This window comes from Gossypium hirsutum, chromosome A13 (assembly GCF_007990345.1).
Source record: "Gossypium hirsutum isolate 1008001.06 chromosome A13, Gossypium_hirsutum_v2.1, whole genome shotgun sequence".
NCBI classification, from domain to species: Eukaryota; Viridiplantae; Streptophyta; class Magnoliopsida; order Malvales; family Malvaceae; genus Gossypium; species Gossypium hirsutum.
In genome coordinates this window covers 1,261,012-1,282,085 of record NC_053436.1, presented here as the reverse complement: position 1 = coordinate 1,282,085, position 21,074 = coordinate 1,261,012, and the positions used below count along the sequence as shown (strand labels likewise).

At 30.7% G+C, this 21,074-nt stretch overlaps 2 protein-coding genes across 2 annotated transcripts; both read left to right on the top strand.

Annotated features, from left to right (window-relative positions):
- The first annotated feature begins 11,068 nt into the window (after window positions 1-11,068).
- Window positions 11,069-12,976, top strand: LOC107933273 (uncharacterized). Its single transcript, XM_041086157.1, has 2 exons — window positions 11,069-12,175; window positions 12,917-12,976. Exons 1-2 carry the CDS (start codon window positions 11,069-11,071, stop codon window positions 12,974-12,976), a joined length of 1,167 nt encoding a protein of 388 aa, XP_040942091.1.
- A 3,458-nt stretch (window positions 12,977-16,434) lies between these two features.
- Window positions 16,435-20,081, top strand: LOC107933274 (uncharacterized). The gene is made up of 2 exons (XM_016865447.2): window positions 16,435-17,908; window positions 19,446-20,081. The coding sequence occupies exons 1-2, from the start codon at window positions 16,472-16,474 to the stop codon at window positions 19,878-19,880; spliced, it is 1,872 nt and encodes a 623-aa protein (XP_016720936.2). The 5' UTR covers window positions 16,435-16,471; the 3' UTR covers window positions 19,881-20,081.
- The last annotated feature ends 993 nt before the right edge of the window (window positions 20,082-21,074 follow it).

The window sequence follows — 21,074 nt, the reverse complement described above, 5'->3', positions numbered from 1 at the left end:
TTGGTATTATGCTTGATTTGGTATCACTGGAACTAGTATTTTGTTTTTGTATTTTATGCTTTTTTTTAATTCCTCCTCCCTTTACAATCTTTTTCATTCGACTTTTATAGCCTTATTTACAAACTATTTTTTTACTATTTTTACTATTGTTGCATGTTTGCTTCCTTCCTCTGTCTTTGCAGGTGCGGTGGGAGTCTGTGATGGTGCTAGTGGCAGACAGCATAGGAGAGTGGGAGTGGTGCTGGTGGCAGACAGCATGGGAGAGTGGGAAGAGGCAAGTGGGAGTCTAGGGTTTTGGGATTGGGCTTGGATGTTGGGCTAGGTTAATTTTAGGTTTTGGGTTTGAGGATGGGTTAAATGGTTTAATGGGCCCGGGTATTTTGTAAACGGGCCAAAATTGGCCTACAACATAGGACATATGCTTTTCTTTTTCTTCTTTTTAGCTGCAATTATACTTGGAAATTTATGATGAAAAACTGACAGGTGGCATTTACATTTGACGCTGGGCCGAATACAGTTTTAATTGCACGAGATAGAAAGGCAGTTGCTCAATTAATTCAGCGGCTGCTTTTCGACTTCCTTCCAAAGTCTGATACTGATCTGGACAGGTAAATGGAAATGCAGGTGCTAAGAGCATGATACCGAAATTGGATTATTCCCATACCATATTATCATAAGAAAAACATCCATTCATGTATTTTATAGGTTCATTTGTCACTGCAATCTCTCCCCTTAAGACTTGTCAGATATTGACTTTATTTACTTCTCATTTTCCCCGTTTTATTCAGCTACCTTCTCGGTGATAAGACTATACTTAAAGATACCAGACTTGAGGGATTGAAGGATGTGGAAGCTTTGTCCCCACCTCCTGAAAATGGTTCAGCTCAGAAATACCCTCGGGATGTCAGTTAGTTCATCTGTACAAGACCTGGTAAAGGCCCTATTCTGCTTTCAAATGACAAACTGGCTTTTCTTGACCCAGAAACTAGACTTCCCAAGTAAGACGTGCCATACTGTTAGAAAGTGGCCTTGCAGGCAGCACATGCACCAGCAGACAGATCGTGTAGACCAGGCCAAGACCAGAAGCAGCCGAGCCAAATGCTACTGTCACTCACTTTGAGTCATTTTGTTAGTTTAGGGTGAGTTTGGATGGACGGTGCGTTTACTTGCGGTTAGTGTAAAAACAGCAGTGGCGGTGAGATTAGATACTGTAGCGATACTGTAGCGTGAGACAAAAAGTAAGCTAAACGCACCGCACCGCATCCAATCGCCCATCCAAACTAAGCCTTAGCAATATAATGCATTCTAGTTTACTTGGAACTATGTTTGTTTTATGATTGATGTAATTAGGTGGTGATTGAGCTGAAAAATTCAGCTTTGTTTTGTTGTACAAGTTTATTTATCAAGTTTCAATGTGTCTTAGTGGTATTAGGTATACATTAGGTGATGTATTTGACTTATTTTGCTCAGTCAATGACTGATATATGTAATGGCTACAAGCCAAAACTTTTACTTGATGAAAATCATTGAATTTCATTCAAATATATGCTCCATTTTCTTTGCTTTCAATTTCTGTTCTTGTTGTTTCTTAGCAAATCTGCTTTTGTTTCTTCACCAAGTCACGAGACTTGCTGCACAAGCCTTCGACTCTAGTTGCTTTGCTTTGTTTCAAACACCAACACATACTTTCTCTTAGCAACTTTGGTAAAACTTATCTTCAAGGAGAGTTGAATGTCTCTGAGCTGCAAAAGTGTCAGATAGGTTATTTCTTCAGCTTGTTTTCGTTTTATTTATGTATTTGTAGTTTTCTTTTTTTGCCCTTATGTCCAATTGAGGTTTGAATCCTCACCATGATTGAAACAATAATGAATAAATTGGTCGCTTTATTGACCCTCTAAACCTCGGTTATTTCCTTGTAATTTCCAATTGGTAATGCAAAAGACTTGAATTATGTTGAAACATTGTTATAATTCTTTTGTTCTTGAAAGAGTTGATGGTTCCAACGTAAGCCATTCCTATCTTTGCTTGGCCCAATGTATCAACTTTTTTTTTTTAAATTTGAAAAAAATATATTAAAAGTATCACCTTACTTATTCCTTTCTAAATTTTAATTAAAGCATATAAAAAACAGTTTCTCATTTAAAATGTCAATTCCCAAAACATAAAAGTGCATGCCTTTCAATTATTTATTATTCATCAAAATAAATGAAATCAATAAAGTTTATTACGATTAACTTCAACAATTAATTTTCTAATATGATCAATTAAAGATGGAATTATTTTAATGTTTGGGTTGCTATGCATAGAGTCGATGGTGAATTAATTATTAAGAAAAGTAAGAGAAAATGATTCAATTGTTATATATTGCTATAACATGTGTGCAACAATATTGTATATTTGTTTCATTAAAAAAGAATGGAGATTAAACATGTGAATCCATAAACACCCTTTGTCAATTATTAAGACAAAAAAGTTATAATTTATTAATAGTTAATTGAGTTGATATATTTATTTAAGAAATTTAATATTTTATTAAATTGATATATTTAATTTTAATCATTAAAAATTATTTTTATTTACTATTAATATATTTCTCACATGAAATTAAATATTTTATTAAATAATATTTTAATTAATATAATATAAATTATAGTTAATAGGCTTGCTTATATGAAATAGTTAAAATTTTAAATAATATCTTGTTATAAAGAACTATGGATGTTGTTGTTATAAGGGAAAAGTTGTTCTAGAGGGTTAGAATAAAACACAAAAAAAAATTAATTCTACTAAAAACTTGACTGTTGTAGCAAAAATATTGTTATGGCCGGTAATTGTTACATACAACTTAACTATATTTAATGCATTTTATGATGTAATCTAATAGATTTTTTTATTTAAGAAAAAGGAAGAAAAAATTTAAAATTATACATAAATTTTATTTTAATGAATACTTTCATAATTCCTGTTAAAGGACCAAGCTAAGTATTTATTCTTCCAATATAGCCATCTCAGCTTGACCCCATTTATCAACTTTTCTTTTCATTTGAAAATATATCTTTAAAATACCAATTTTCAAAAGATAGAACGTAAAACTATTATATTTATTTAACTTCAAAATAATTAAATTTATTTATTTATTCAATTTATAATTGCATTAAAGTAAATATTTGAGATTTTTTTATCTAATTTTTTAGGATATTATAATGAATTTATACTTGAAATACATGGAGTGTAACAGCCCGATTTTGGGCCTAGTTGGAACAGTAGTTTCGGGACCACTATTCCGAGGCCAGAGAAAATTATTTTAATATTATTTTGTGTTATAATATAATTTTATAAGTGCATGTAAATTTTGGTAAGTTAATTTTAGCGATTTCTAGTCCAATTTCGAAAACGGACTAAATCGCGTAAAAGGTAAAAGTTGAGTTTTAATACCTAAAGGTGTTAAATTGCCTTGTATTATAAATTGGGGGTCTTTAAAGTGAAATTAGGCCATTTAAAGAGTGATGGCCAGCCATGAGACAAGGAATGAAATGGTCAAACATGTTAGGTAAGTGTTGGGTGACTTATTTGACAAATAAGTAATAAAATAAAGAAAAGAAAATATCATCTTTTCTTCATCTTCTCTCCACCGAAAAAAATGGCAGCAAAGAAAGGGTTTAGAAGCTGGAAACTTTCAGCAAAGAAACTCCCTTTATAATGATAAAAATCGAGATTTGGACCTAAAACGGAAAGAAATCGATTAAGGGATAATTACGTCTTTTTTTTCACCTTTGTGGTATCGAGAGTTTCCAGGTTAGCTCGGGTTGGAGGCCGTCAGAGATATTATCACATTGTCAAGCTAACACTATTGGTGTAGTGATTTCAAGTACTTTGAGCCTATGGCATGTATAGGAGTTTAAATATTAGAGTATGTGATATGGCTTTAACCATATGTGTTGGTCTATTTTGATTATGGGGTTGTAAATCTATTTTAATTATGCATGCATGTGCTATGGTATTATGTGATGAGTTTATAATGATTATAGTATGAATGTGGTAAAGATGTGAGTAAAATCTATGATAACTATTGCATGTGAAATTGCCATAATCATGACATGTTAGGAATGTTAAAGTGCCTAATTTTGCCATGTTGTATGCTATTGTATAAGTATGTGTGCATGTGTTGTGAGGGTGACAAAATGGCTTGGAAAATAGCCTTGTATTTGTCTAGGTTTTTGGACATGGGTTCGGGACACGGGCGTATCCCTAGCACACGGGCATGTGCTCTATACCCACATGGGCGTATGAAGCCTTGATGTAAGAGATTTTCTAAGTTTTTCATGAGTTCTCGGTTGGGTCCCGAACCACTCCGGATGTATGTTTTGGGCCTCGTAAGCCCGTATATGGGACAGATTGTATGTGAAAAGAAAAGTTTTTAATTATTTGAGATTTCATGGCCCTGTTTAGTATAGAAGTGTTAGTAAAAGTCAGGTAGCACCTCGAACCCCGTCCCAGCGTCGGATGCGGGCGAGGGGTGTTACATTTAGTGGTATCAAAGCATGGTTTAGTCGATTCTCAGACTAACCTAGCATAAGAGAGTCTATCTATACATGTCATAGTATTACTCGTGATAGTGTGATATCTCTCGGCCCTAATAAAACTGTTGATTAAGACAGGAATGAGTTCCAATCGAGTAAATCTTGATAGAGATAAGAGTAAAGTTGAGATTATTGAATTATGCTTATGATATGCTGAAAATTGGGAAAGGTAAGAAAAGAAATCCATATTTTTTTTATATGAACTAGTATTCATTATGTGATACTCTTGAGATAAAGAATGTGAAATAGTGGAGTAAAACACAGTTAAGTTGTGGAAAATGCTTTTATGCATGTTAGTATTCATACGATGTTAAATGTCTAACTTGATTTGGCCAAGTGTTTAGGAAAAGAAAGAAATTTTCTTGAAATGACAAAATGTATGTATGAATGCTTTTATTGCATGATTAATAATCAGTATATACATGAGGTTGACATTTATGTCTAGATTGATGAAGTCAAGATGCAGTAATGTTATGCTTTATAATCTCAGTTACAGAATCATAAATGTCACAATAGCATGAAAGTTGTAATGAAAGATCAAATTGGGTGGAACGCAGGGAATGAGTACGATTGTTCACTAATGAATTAACGGAAAAGACCATGGTTGGACCATGGTAATACATAAGATTTGTGTGCCAGTGTAAGACCATGTCTGGGACATAGCATTGACATTGAGACGAAGGCTAGTGTAAGACATGTCTAGGACATGCATCAGCCACAATATGAGAGCCAGTGTAAGACATATCTGGGACATGCATCGAGCTCGAGATGTTAGCCAGTGTCAGACATGTCTGGGACATGTGTCGGCTACGAGATGTGCTAGTGTAAGACATGTTTGGGACATGCATCGGCATTGTTACATGTGTTAGTGTAAGACCTGTCTGGGACACGGCATCGACACAGATAGAAGAAAGCTAGTACAAGACCATAGTTGGACTATGGCATCAAGTAAACGATGTACTCAAAACCATAAGACGTTCTCCAATTTGATAAATATTGGAAAGTGATTAAGACTAAATGTGAAAAGTTGATAAGACATTAAGGGTAATTTGAGAAAAAAAGAAATGAAAGTTTGAGTTATGATAAGTTCACTTATGTTTAGCTAATATTCGCATGATATAAAGTTGCATGTATTACTGAGATATGTGAAAATGTGTTCATAACAAGTTGGAAATTTGAAAAGTTTGAATCGATGTGTGTAATGCTATATTGTTGTTGAATATGTATTTGCTTGAGAGTCAAAAGTTTAGAGCCTTTACAATCTTCGCCCCCTTACCAGAATAGAGTTATACGATGAGATTTTCGAGAGATATGTTGCATAAGCTTGCAAAAGTGAAACTGAAGAGTACAATAATGGAATAGTATGAGATTAGTAAAGACAGAATTAGTTAGAGGAATAATGTCGGACTTGCACAGATGTCTGAGTATGACAGATTCAATTAAACAAAAGTGATGGCTATCTTTCTCTTCTGAGTATCTATGTTTTCCTCAATTCTGGGGAATACGTATGGTTATCCCTTTCGAATGGAAATTTTATCATACGAGGATGCTAGTGACCGTGATATTAGATGAAAAGCTCTATTAGTCCAGTTAGTTATGATTGACATTTTCCCCATCTCTTCAGATTTCTATTCTAATATATTGAAATGAAGTTGATAGTAAAAATCTATGTGAGATTATTCTGATGTTCTATTGATTATGGTTTATATATATACGAGAATTATATTATCTCTGTTATGAGGAATTCTAGAGTGTCTAGACAGTAGTTTCCTTCTGGTTTTCTCTGAGGGATTTTCTGGATCATCTTTATTATTTTCTTATGGATTATATTCTCGAATTTCTGGTATAGTCTTTATATCTTGGAATTTCTTATATTGGCCTTTCTCTCGTTTTCTGTTTCGAGAATTATCGAGCTTGGCTTATCTTTACGAGTAATCTTTGACTTGCGACATTAAAATCTGTTATGATTATGCTTCTGACTCAACTATAAAAGTGTGGGGATTTCAGTATCGAGATTTCTTTAAAATTCTTGGGGTAAAGAATGGTTATTCTGCAAAAGTAAATCTGAGTTATGTGCATTTAAGTTTATTCTCTGGTTCGAGAATACCGTTACGTGTTCTTTGGTAAGTAGTCGTACAGTCAGAAATGATGGGGTTTTATTCTTGAAAGTATGTTATGGAAACATATTAGTTGGATTTCTCTTGTTCGAAAGATGTTATAAGTATAGTTATCCTGATTAATAAAGAGACCATATCTATGAAGTTGGAATCATTTGATTCATGTTAGTAAAGTTTCTAAACAGTTGATATCAGAGTATAAAAATGTGGCTATAAGTGGTAAATTAAACAAGTACAGTATGATTCGAATTTTAATTTGGAATTGCAAGGAAGATTTGATTTCTAGTTTCTATTACTATTATTTCAGAGTAAGATTAGGGTACTGAGAAACTTCAGGCTATGCAGAGAATTGTGTACAGAGTTCACAGCAGTCTTTGTTTATTCTTCCAAAGGATGTTAAATTGACTACCGGGTAAAGCCGATTATCAGATATATTCAAGATTATAATTATCAGTGCTGACATTGAAAGAGAAAATTGAGAAATGATTAGTATGAATTTTGTATCGGGATGTCTCTCTTCTCCGGGAAATAAGAGATACCATAATGGATTGTGATAGATTGATGATAGTAGTCCGTATCACTATTTTGGTATATATAGAGGTATTGTTAGACGGATTGGGACGAGTTGTGTTTCTAAGCTTATAGTTCTTAGAATGTCAGTTTTCAGTATTTTGAATTGAGCCAAGAATTTTATGGTAATTGTGGAAAGGTTACAGAAATCCTGAGTATGAGCTTCAGCTGAGTTGCTTTGTAAGCTTTGAGAAAAAGATATAAGTGACTCGTGAAAGTAGAGAGCAATTTTTTATCTGGTAAGATTTTCGGGGACGAAAATCCCTAAAGGGGGAAAGAAATGTAACAGCCCGATTTTGGGCCTAGTTGGAACAGTAGTTTCGGGACCACTATTTCGAGGCTAGAGAAAATTATTTTAGTATTATTTTGTGTTATAATATAATTTTATAAGTGCATGTAAATTTTGGTAAGTTAATTTTAGCGATTTCTAGTCCAATTTCGAAAACGGACTAAATCGCGTAAAAGGTAAAAGTTGAGTTTTAATACCTAAAGGTGTTAAATTGCCTTGTATTATAAATTGGGGGTCTTTAAAGTGAAATTAGGCCATTTAAAGAGTGATGGCCAGCCATGAGACAAGGAATGAAATGGTCAAACATGTTAGGTAAGTGTTGGGTGACTTATTTGACAAATAAGTAATAAAATAAAGAAAAGAAAATATCATCTTTTCTTCATCTTCTCTCCACCGAAAAAAATGGCAGCAAAGAAAGGGTTTAGAAGCTGGAAACTTTCAGCAAAGAAACTCCCTTTATAATGATAAAAATCGAGATTTGGACCTAAAACGGAAAGAAATCGATTAAGGGATAGTTACGTCTTTTTTTTCACCTTTGTGGTATCGAGAGTTTCCAGGTTAGCTCGGGTTGGAGGCCGTCAGAGATATTATCACATTGTCAAGCTAACACTATTGGTGTAGTGATTTCAAGTACTTTGAGCCTATGGCATGTATAGGAGTTTAAATATTAGAGTATGTGATATGGCTTTAACCATATGTGTTGGCCTATTTTGATTATGGGGTTGTAAATCTATTTTAATTATGCATGCATGTGCTATGGTATTATGTGATGAGTTTATAATGATTATAGTATGAATGTGGTAAAGGTGTTAGTAAAATCTATGATATCTATTGCATGTGAAATTGCCATAATCATGACATGTTAGGAATGTTAAAATGCCTAATTTATCCATGTTGTATGCTATTGTATAAGTATGTGTGCATGTGTTGTGAGGGTGACAAAATGGCTTGGAAAATAGCCTTGTATTTGTCTAGGTTTTTAGACATGGGTTCGGGACACGGGCGTATGAAGCCTTGATGTAAGAGATTTTCTAAGTTTTTCATGAGTTCTCAGTTGGGTCCCAAACCACTCCGGATGTATGTTTTGGGCCTCGTAAGCCCGTATATGGGACAGATTGTATGTGAAAAGAAAAGTTTTTAATTATTTGAGATTTCATGGCCCTGTTTAGTATAGAAGTGTTAGTAAAAGTCAGGTAGCACCTCGAACCCCGTCCCAGCGTCGGATGCGGGCGAGGGGTGTTACATGGAGAGAAGAAATTTTATGTTTTAAAAAATGATATATAGAAATATTTTAAGAAATAATTCTTTAAAAATATTTTTACAAAAATAATTGTAAATAAAAGTTAAAATAGATTGTAAATAAAATAATTGTTATATTATTTGTTATAATTCCTTTCTTCTGGATGGGATACGATAGTTGCTTATTATGATGAACTTTAACAATTAATTTATTAAATTGATTAATTAAAGAAGGAATTATTTTAATGTCTTCGTTGCTTGCAATGTTAGGCTAGCATAGAATTAGGGTTGTGATCCAATTTCTTCTCATTGTAATCTATTATATTTTTTTCTTCTCGATGTAATCAGATAGTCGCTTACTATGATGAACTTCAACAATTAATTTATTAATTTGATTAATTAAAGATGGAATTACTTTAACTTGTTGTTTGCTTGCAATGTTAGGCTATGCATAAAATAAGTGGTGAATTAGGATGATGAGTTATTGATATGGGTTTTGGAGTGTCGAACAATGTTTGAGGACAGATAGAATGAACGGAAGAGAACTTAATCCATAAATTACATTGCATCATATAAAAATTGATTAGATATTGATTTATTATATGTTCCATGAAGAATGCTTACTTCACTACTATGCTATTTATTATATGCTTTATTGTTTTTCAATTATATGTAATGATTTAGAATTTAGTCTGACACTGAGCCGTTGTAAAATTAGGATTCGGAATAGCATCGAAGGACCCTTGGATTAGCAACTTGATTTTTTCTCATTATTCTATTTTTAAGTTTTATTTAAAGTTTCCCTTAATTAGTTTATTTACGGGATTGTAATAATTATTTATGCTTTTATATCGTAGATTTAAGATTGTTTAGCTTATTTATTTTAAGCATGGCATTTAATTATTACTCTGACATTTGCATGCTATTTGGTTTAGAAAACTATTATTTTAAATATTTTTTGCTATTTTATAAAATACTTAAAGTTTTGATAATTTTTTTTCTTGCAAACTTTAACCATTTTTTGAAACTCCAGATTAACGAAATTGTAATTAAATTGTTAAGTACAACCGGTTTAAATTATTAATTTTTCCCTAAAAGCAAAAGAACGATTTTCAAACAAATCAACTCAAGTAAAAAAAATGGTTTTATGGAACCAATTCGGTGATCGAATGTAATCCTTTCTAATGAAGCTAAGTATTTGTTCCCATCACCGCTTGACCCAATATGTCAACCTTTTTTATTTTTTATTTTTATTTTAAAAATATATCTTAAAGGTATCACCTTATTTATTCGTTTGTAAAATTTAATTAAAGCATATATAAAATAGTTCTCATTTAAAAGCCAATTGCCAAAAGATAAGGTGCATGCCACTGAATTTTAAATATATTTGTATGATTATTTATTTTAAGTTATATTTTAAATATTTTTTATTTAAATTAAAATTTAATAATAGTCATAATGTCTTCTTGTTATATTAAAATTTAATAATAATAATATTAAATTATCAGATAATATTTTTATTTTATTTAAAATATTTTAATTAACTAAAATTTTTGTATATATATTAAATAAATAAAGCTAATTTTAAAAAATAAAATAAATGAATTAATCCTTTCATCACATAAGCAAGAAGCTAGTATAAATAAATTAAAACAAGTTGCTATAAAAGGTAAAATAGATTGTAAATAAAATAATTGTTTATATTATCTATTATAATTCTTTTCTTCCCGATGTGATAAAGATAATCAACTTTAATAATTAATTTACTAATTTGATTAAATAAAGATAGAATTACTTTAATGTGTTGTTTGCTTGTAATGTAATGCTATTTATAAAATTAGCGGTGAATTAGACATTAAGAAAAGGAAAAGAAAATAATTCTATTATTATACATTGCAACAACATGTTTGCAATGATGTACGTAATTTCTATTGTTTTATTAAAAAAGAATGCAGATTCAACATTTCATCCATCGCCACCCCTTGTCATTCATTGAGGAGATGATATCAGAGAAGCGGTGCGAAGGATGTCACAGGCACTTATTTGGCCCGACCTATGGTTGCAACCCTTGTGGGTATTTTATTCATAAATCTTGCCTTGATGAGCACAAAGCAGTGGTTCAAAGTTTCTTTCATCCATGCCCTCTTACCATCTCCGCTGGAATATTTACTGGTTATTGTTTTGTTTGTTTTCAATGGATCGGTTCAGACTATTTCTATAAATGCAAGTTAAGTTGCAGGTTTCAAGCGCATATGAAATGCGCCCTAAAGCCAATGGTAGAATATTCAGATGAGGAGTACACCATTCAACATTTCACTCATCTTCATCCCTTAAAACTTGTTGATTCCTACCAGAAAGATGAAGTGATCTGCTCCATTTGCGAAGAGCTCTGCTCTTCTTCTTCTTCTTCTACCTACGGTTGCATGGAATGCAAGTTTTTCCTTCATAAATCTTGCATGAAGAGCATTCCGCGACAGTTGATCAATCATCGCATCCATCCATGCACTCTCATATTCATCACATATCCTTTCTGGTACGAATGTGATTGTTGTGGTGAACGTATTTTCTCCCACATGAGTTTTAGCTGTGGAGCATGTGATCTCAATCTCCATGTCAAATGTGCCCTGTTTCCCACAATAGACTCTGAAGATGCCAAAGAGATCCAACATTTCTCTCACCCGCAGACACTAGCTCTTGTCCAAAATGATGAAGAATATGGCAACGAACCTCGTTGTGTAGCATGTGCACAGATTTGCTTAGCTCCCGCACCAACTTTCAGGTGTAGCAGATCACGTGACCACTTCTTTTTACATAAATCATGCTATGTTAAATTACCTTACAAATCTTATAAACTTAAGCATCCTTCTCATCCCGACCACCCTCTCACCATCAAATCCCTTCCATACAATGATCATATCCGCACTTGTGATGCATGTTTCCGAGGCATTGATTCAACTCTCTTAGCATATAGCTGTCAGAAATCTGAGTGTAAGTTTAACCTTCATTTGGATTGTTATAAGCTGCTGCCCTCTATTACGTTTAGTGGCCATCAACACCTTCTCACTCTCATTGAGAAAACAGCCGATGTTACTTGCCATCTTTGTGGTGTAAACTGCCATAACTTCGTCCTTCGATGTGTGCCATGTGATATTAACATCCATTTCCAGTGTCATCCTTCAGCACCTGAAACAATAAAGCACAAATCTCATCTCCATCCTTTAACCCTTACAAATTCTCCTTTTGAATTTGAGTTGAACTCGGATGAAGAAGAGGAGGAATTTTATTGTGATGTTTGCGAGCAAAAAAGAAACCAAAGAGAGTTGATTTACTATTGCACCGAGTGCAAATTTATTGCTGAAATCAAGTGCGTGTTTTCTGAGGTTAGTATATATTTTATCATTCAATTTAAACATTTAATTGAATAATTTTTAATTAGGTGTTTATCTTTTAAAATATTTGCATACAAAAATTTACTTTAAAAGTGCTAACTAAGAGTTAGCTACTTGTTCGTTTGAGCTTTTGGCACATATATCTTTGTATTGTTCACACACAGATATATACTGGAGGGATCCACTTACCCGGTATAAAACTTAAGTAGTTTTACACTTTTCTATAACTTTTTATATAAATAATATTTTAACAATCCAACCATTAAACTTATCACATATTTGTTCTTGTCATGCATGTAAATTTTTGAATAGATATGATATCTCTATCGTATCTATCTAAAATCTTGTCTATATTTTTTTTACATTTAAAAATTGAAAGTTTTTTTTTACATAAAATGAACAGTAAAAAAATTTTAATTTATACCAAACTTGACATGAATGATCAACATGAATCGAGCATATATAACGGTTGGATTGTTAAAATATTAATCATATAAAAAGTTATGGAAAAAAAAATCATTTAAGTTTTATACCGCTGTAAATGAATCTCTCTCTCGCAATACATATTCATATATAATATTGATCCTTGAATACCTAAAAAAGCATACATGATAGTGGGTAACAATTTTATGCCTACCCTAGTAAAGATTAATGAATCAAAGAAAAAAAGATTAGTATGTATAAACAACTAAACATGAAATTATCTTATTATTTAAATTGTCTGTGAATCAGGTGTTACTGTTACTTTTTGAGGACAATTCATTTGGAAAAAAACTCCAAAAGATGATGTGACTGAAGTTAATCTAGAAATTAAAAAATTGCAAGTGGAAAATCTCCTACTTAAGCACATCAGATCACACGAAAGACTACAGGTATTAGAAACAAAAAATGAAGCAATTAGAAGAAGAATCGAATGTTGAGAAAAAGGAGATAATGAGGACAGAAGGTATGCTAGGCAACCTAGTGGGAGGTAGCTCAAAATGGTTAATCAAACTAGTGGAAAATAACTCTCAATTGCGAGGTTTGTTCAATAGTGCCAAGAATCAAGGTTTGAGGATCGGATAAGAAAAAACAAAAAATATTTGTACTCAAATTATTTGTAAAAATAATAATTTAAAAATAAATATGAAAATAATATTCTACATTTGATTATACTTTTAAGCACATTAAATTAGGTGAAATATATGAATATTTTAAAATAAAACTAATCGTTATTCACAATCCTTTGAAAATTTGTGATCTTAAATCATCTACAGGCAATGCCATTTGGATTTATTGTTATTATATAAAAGTTCGTAATTACTCTTTAACAGAAACTATGGAACTTCTAGAATGTGCGTGAAAAAAGAAAATGTAAAAAAAAGAAAAAAGAAATTTGGATTGAAATAGTAAAATTTTGATTTTGGGATATTAGTATCTTATCTTCAAAGTCTCATGATACGAATTTTTTGTAGAACTAAACTCAAAAGTCAGTTATTGAGAATGAAGATCCTAGGTCCATACAAACGTCTTAAGAAATCTCATACTTTCCTACGTAGAATCCAAGTCCATACCTTACAATTAGCACATAACATCTTGGAATTTGTAAATTTATCTTAGGTTTAAATTGTTTTTTTAATAGATTTTAAATATAAAAGACAAGAACACATTTATAATAATATTTTTTTAATAGATTTTAAATATAAAAGACAAGAACACATTTATAATAATATTTGTTTCTTTTTGAATAGAAGGATTTTTTAGTCATTTTTCTATTTGAATTAGTGTTAACTTGACTCGTGAAATCAAAAAAGAATTTATTGTAATATAGATAGATAAAATAATATGATATAAAATAGATTCTATATCAAAAAAACATATGATTAACAATCATACCTTAGGTTTTAAATATCGTAATCTAAAGTTTAAATTCCCATAAAGCTTAAAAATTGCGATTTTTTGCGCGTTTGGAATATGAATCATGAAATTGACACGGTTTGGCATATGGCCGTGTGTCCAGCTCGTGTGGCTCCTGAATCTACTCCAAATCTCTGATTTTCGCTCGTTTGTCGCTTGTTTTGCTCACAAATGCTATCCTAGGTATAGAAACATGAATTTAAAGGATTAGAAGCATAAAATTCACTAGTTTGCATAAATAATCATCCACAAACGCATTAAGAACGAGATTAAAATATATTACTTTTATCACTTATCACTTGACACATCATGTCTTGGAATCTAGTGTTTTTAGTGTAGTTATTTCATTATATATACTTTTAATTTTCTTTAACAAGTTGATTTAATAAAATTTCACCATTTACATTATTGTCTTTTGTATTTGTCCTAAATGATTTTTGCACGCAAAGCAAAATATATAAGCAAATATTTACTCACTAGTTTCCTTATGTTTAACTAATATTAAGTTGTATTATGCGGTGAGATCATAATGTGAGAAAACAACTTATATTAATAAGTAATTTAAATAGTCAATATTTTGATGAAACAAAATTGAACAAATCAATTCAAAGACTATTATTCTATCACCTCTAATTAGGGAGATATATTATCTTGGGTGTGAGTGGATACCTCCCATATATCTTTAATTATAATATTTAATTAGGGAACTTAATAGTTCATTGAATTGATATATTTAATTCCACTAATTGAAAATTATTTTTATTTAATAAAATATTATTAATATATTTTCTCATGTGAAAATTAAACATTTTATTGAAACAATATTTTAATTAATATCAATTTATTTAATAAATTATAGTTAATAAGCTTGCTTAGATGAAATAGTTATAATTTTACTTAAAACTTTAAATAATATGTTGTTATAAAAAATTAATGTGATAAAGAAGACACTTCATAACTATGAATGTTGCTCTTATAAGTGAAAAACTATTATAGTTGGTTAGAATAAAACACAAAAAAATCGATTATACTAGAAACTTGGTTGTTATAACAAAATGTTATTACAGTTGGTGGTTGTTTTAGAGAGGTTGATTGTATTTAATGCATTGTGTGTATATTCAAAATTACATATAAACTTCAAGTCAATGTGTAATTCGAAAAGCGAACTTTGGTTTGGTGCAATCATACATATAAAACTTGGATTGTGGTTCAAATATATTTGATTTTCATTCAATCAAACACATTTAAAGAAATAAATACATCAATTTATTTTTATATTGGATAAACATAATTATTTGTGTATGTAATATATATACATAAAAAGAACGCTATATCAATAATTTTGTTAATAATTTATGAGAACTGGGTCAAATCAAAATTTCATATTTAAAATTACACAAAATCAAAGTTCATGTCTTGTTTGTATGTTAGAATTTCTACGTACGTGATAAGATAGATGTTTATGATGATCAATTTTAACAATTAATTTACTAATTTGATTAACTAAATATGGAATTTCTTGTTTGCTTGTAATGTTAGATTATGCATAAAATCAATGATGAATTAGGTGTTAAGAAAAATAAGAAAAAGTTCTATATTTTAAAATTAGACTTTTCAAGTGTTATATATTGCAATAACATATGTTTGCAATTTTGCTGGAAGTATTTATTTTTTATATTTCAATGAATAATTTCATGATTCCAAGCTAAGTATTTATTCTTCATGCATACTCATCTCAGCTTCACCCAATGTATCAACCTTTCTTTTCATGTCTTTAAAATGCGAATTGCCAAAATATAAAAGTAAAATTATTTATCGTAAACCTGAAAATAATTAAAATTATTTATTAATTATATAATTGCACCTGTGTAATTTGAGATTTTAAATTGTAATTCTACAATAACTTTATACTTCTCTAATACTGAATCATAAAGACAAGTTGCTATAAAAGGTAAAATAGATTGTACATAAAATAATTGTTTATATTATCTATTATAATTCCTTTCTTCCTGATGTGATCAAGATAGTTGTTTATCATCATCAACTTCAGTAAGATGGAATTACTTTAATGTCTTGTTTACTTGTAATGTTAGACTACACATAGAATCAGTGGTGAATTAGGCATAAAGAAAAGTATATATAGGAGAATGTTATAATTCCTTTCTTCTTGATGTGATAAGATAATTGCTTACTATGATGAATTTCAACAATTAATTTATTAATTTAATTAATTAAATATGGAATTGCTTTAATGTATTAATTGTTTTAACTAATTAAGAATAAGTGGTTAATTAGGTGTTAAGAAAAGTAAGAGAAACTGATTGGATTGTTATATATTGCAATGACATGTTTGCAATGACTGTGTATTTTCTGTTGTTTCATTAAAAAAGAATGGAGATTCAACATGTCATCCACCACCACCCCTTGTCATTGTCATTCATTAAGGAGAGGAGTACAAAGGCACCGTATTGCAAAGGATGTGTGAGGAAGTTATCCGGTCCGCCCTATGGTTGCGAAAATTGTATGTTTTTTATTCATAAATCTTGTCTTGATGAGCACAAAGCAGAGGTTCAATGTTTCTTTCATCCATGCCCTCTTACCATCTCCATTTTTTATTTTAGTCGTTGTTTTTTTTGTTTTAAAGAAATCTTCCCTTCAATCTTTTCCTATAAATGCAAGTTAAATTGTTGGTTTGAAACGCATGTAAAATGTGCCCTAAAGCCAATCATAGAATATTCAGATGAGGAGTGCACCATTCAACATTTCGCTCATGCTCATCCCTTAAAACTTGTTGATTCCAACCAGAAAGATGAAGTGATCTGCTCCATTTGTCAAGAGCTCTGCTCTTCTTCTTCTTCTACCTACGGTTGCATGAGATGCGAGTTTTTCCTTCATAAATCTTGCATGAAGAGCATTCCGCTACAGTTGATCAATCATCGCATCCATCCATGCACTCTCAAATTCATCTCATTTCCTTACGGTGGTGTCAAATGTGATTGTTGTGGTGAACATATTGTCTCCCGCATGTTCAGCTGTCGAGCATGTGATTTCGATCTCCATGTCAAATGTGCCATATTTCCCACCATAGACTCTGAAGATGCCAAAGAGATCCGACATTTCTGTCACCGGCATACACTAGCTCTTGTCCAAAACGATGAAGAATATGGCAACGAACCTCGTTGTGTAGCATGTGCACAGATTTGCTTAGCTCCCACACCAACTTTCAGGTGTAGCAGATCATGCAGCCACTTCTTTTTACATAAATCATGCTATGTTAAATTACCTTACAAATCTTATAAACTTAAGCATCCTTCTCATCCCGACCACCCTCTCACCATTACATCCCTTCCATACAATGATCATATCCGCACTTGTGATGCATGTTGCCGGGGCATTGATTCAACTCTCTTAGCATATAGCTGTCGAGAATATGAGTGCTGGTTTAACCTTCACTTGGATTGTTATAAGGTGCTAGCCTCTATTACGTTTAGTGGCCATGAACACCCTCTCACTCTCCTTGAGAAAATAACCGGTGTTACTTGCCATTTTTGTGGTGTAAACTGCGGTAACCTCATCCTTCGATGTATGCCATGTGATATCAACATCCATCTCCAATGTCTTCCTTCAGCTCCTAAAACAATAAAGCACAAATCTCATCTCCATCCTTTAACCCTTACAAAGTCTCCTTTTGAGTATGAGTTAAATTCAGATGAAAAAGAGGATGAATTTTATTATGATGTTTGTGAGCAAAAAAGAAACCAAAAAGAGTTGATTTACTATTGTATGGAGTGCAAATTTATTGCTGAACTTAAATGCGTGTTTTATGAGGTAAGTATATATTTTATTATTCAATTTAAATATTTAATTGAATTGCTTTTAATTAAATGTTTATTTTTTAAAAAATTTACTTACAAAAGCTTACATTAAAATTTAAGAAGTGATGTTAAATTTGACCTTAGACTTTAAGCATATATATATATCTTAGTATTGTTCATACATATGTATATATATGGGAATAAATTATATTAAAATCATCTTAAAAAGTATAATTTTGAGGCACTAATAAAATAATGTCACCTCATTAAATTTTAAAGATAAAGTATTATTATATTCTCATGCATATCTAATATATTCTCTAACTTAAATTAAATTAAATTAAATTACTTAAAATAATTAATTTTTTAAATTATAAACAAGCATCTTTTCTTTCTTTTTTTTACGAATTTTAATCATTTTATTTTTTTCATAAGTTAATTTTTTTGTGCAATTTTTTCTATATCATTAGCATATAATTTTGATAATTATTTTATCCTGAACCCCGAAGCCCGAGATTCAAGGTTTGGTTTTGAAATTTAAGATTCATGGTTCAAGTTTGGGGTTCAAGTTCATGTTGAGGGTTCAAAGATTCGGGATTTAAGGTTCAATGGTTTAGGGTTAAAAAATTTAGGGTTATGAGTTTAGATTTAGGATTATAGGTTTGAGTTTGTGGTTTAGGGTTTAGGATTCTAGATTTAGGGTTTAAAGTACAAATTATCAAAATTATGTGTTAATGACTTGGAAAAAAATTGTTGAAAGGGAGCATGAATAATGTGGTGAGAAGAATCCATAAAATAATTTCTCTATGGATGGGTGTATAATAATAAATTTATATCTTTAAAATTTGATGATGTGACAAAAATTTATTGGTGCATAAAAACCTTAGTTTTTAGGATCATCCTAATGTAAGTTATTATGTCTCTTTCTCTCTCTCTTTCTCTCCCTCTCCCTCTCTCTCTCTCTCTATATATATATATAAACGGGAGGGATCTATTTGCCTTAAGGTAAAAGTGATTTTACATTCTTCTGTACCTTTTTATACAATTACTATTTTAACAATCTAATCACTAAACTTATCAATATATTTGTACTTATCCTACATGTAAATTTTTTAATCAATTTGATATCTCTATCATATTAATCTAAAATAATATATATTTAACAATTGAAGGTTATTTTTTTTACATAAAAAAGATAGTTAGAAATTTTTAATTTATACCAAACTTGACATGCATGATCTACATGAATGGAGAATAAAATATGACTGTTGAATTGTTAAAATATTAATCGTATAAAAAGATTAATATTTTTTATTTTAAACCACTTAAATTTTACACCAGTATAAATAGATCCCTCTCTCTCCCTCCTCTCCCCAAACACATATTCATGTGTAATATTGATCCTTAAATATCTAAATAACATAAATGATAGTGGGTAACTATTTTATACCTGCCCTAGTAAAGATTAATACTTATAATGAATTAAAGATTAGTACGTATAAACAACTAAACATGAAATTATCTTATTGTTTAAACTGTATGTGAATCAGGTGTTGCAATTAATTTACGAGAACAGTTCTTTTGAAAAAGAAATTCCAAAAGGTGATGTGAGTCAAAAAGTTGAATTTTATCCAGAAATTCAAAAATGGCATGTGGAAAATCTCCTACTAAAGCGCATCAAATTACATGAAGGGCAAAAAGAATTAGAAGCAAAAATGGAACAGTTAATGGAAGAATTGGATGGTGTGAAAATAGAGATAAGGAAGACAGAAGATATATTAGGCAACATAGTGGGAGGTGATTCAAAACTAGTGGGAGGTGATTCAAAACTGTTAATTGAACTAGTTAAAAATAACTCTCAATTGCGAGATTTGTTCAATGATGCAGCATTGGAATCAGTCATTGGAAGCATGATTTACTTCAAGACAGCCATTGAAAGACAGCCATTGAAATCAGCTCGGAAGTTGGATTTACTTCAAGACTGAAGATCTCCATTCAATTTCTACCGAAGTTTTTGGGTTTCTTTATGTTTTGTTGTTTTTCTAATTTTGAGATGTTTTCCCCATTATTATGAACTAAATTTCCTAAATACCTAGGGAAGATGAAACCTAAGACGAATCTTATTATCTTTTGAATTATATGATAAATACTTGTTCTTATTCTTAATTATGAGTTTTAATCCTTGCTTTAATATTTCAGGATATTAATTCAGGTTTTGATGTGCTTATTCAGTGGAGCAAAAGTCCCTGTTTAAGAGTAGATCTTCCATAATTAAGTGGAGTTGCATGCAATCCTAGAGATAGGATGACATAAAGCTACTGGCTTAGAGTCAAATCTAATAAGGGAATCTATAGATTGAGTTAATGCGACAATAGGGGTTTTAATTAGAAAGAGATTTCAATTAATCAACCTAGAGTCAGTTGTTTTTAGTCTCGAGAGAGATATTAACATAAGCTAGGGATTTCTACGGATTAAGTCAAGTGAATAAATCGTCTAATTCAGAAGTAATAAGTCAAGTCTAGGTGGATTCTTCCTTGGGTATTGTCATTTCCATCGGTTTTCTAAAAGTATTTTCTAACTTTTATCTCTGTCGTGTTCGTAGTTAATTAGATAGTTAATCTTAGTTTAAAAACACCCTTTTAATTCTTAGGCTAGATAATAAAAAAGATAGTAATTACTAGTACTTTTAGTCCTTGTGGATACGATATTTCCAATCTCACCATAACTATATTATTGTTCGATAGGTTCGCTTGCCTCGGTAGAATTTTTAGTCAGTTTAACGACCATCACTTTTCTTTGTAATATCTCCAGAATCGACCATAACGTCTAGGCCGAGCTTGAGGTGTTACAATATTTGTAACCAAATTACTTGTAAAAATAAATATGAAAATAATAAAATACATTTTATTATGATTTTAAGCATAATAAATTAAGTGAAATATATGAAAATAAATAAAATTAATGGCTATTCCTGAAAAATGAGTGTATTGTCACAATCTTTTTTAAAACTTGTGATCTTTTATTCATACGAAGACAATACCATTTGAATTTCAAATTATATTTATCTCTATTTTATATAATACTTTCTCTATGGAAATATAGTAAATGGGAAAAATCGTAACATCATTAGTTCCAAATAAATAAATACGCTGTGTTCTTTCAAAATAACATCTTTATCA

Bases quoted from the DNA above. Each gene is read 5' to 3' on its own strand.
- LOC107933273 (XM_041086157.1), top strand. From the start codon at position 11,069: ATGGTAGAATATTCAGATGAGGAGTACACCATTCAACATTTCACTCAT. The intron at 12,176-12,916 runs GTTAGTATATAT...TCTGTGAATCAG, and splicing joins TCAAGTGCGTGTTTTCTGAG to GTGTTACTGTTACTTTTTGA.
- LOC107933274 (XM_016865447.2), top strand. From the start codon at position 16,472: ATGGAGATTCAACATGTCATCCACCACCACCCCTTGTCATTGTCATTC. The intron at 17,909-19,445 runs GTAAGTATATAT...TATGTGAATCAG, and splicing joins TTAAATGCGTGTTTTATGAG to GTGTTGCAATTAATTTACGA.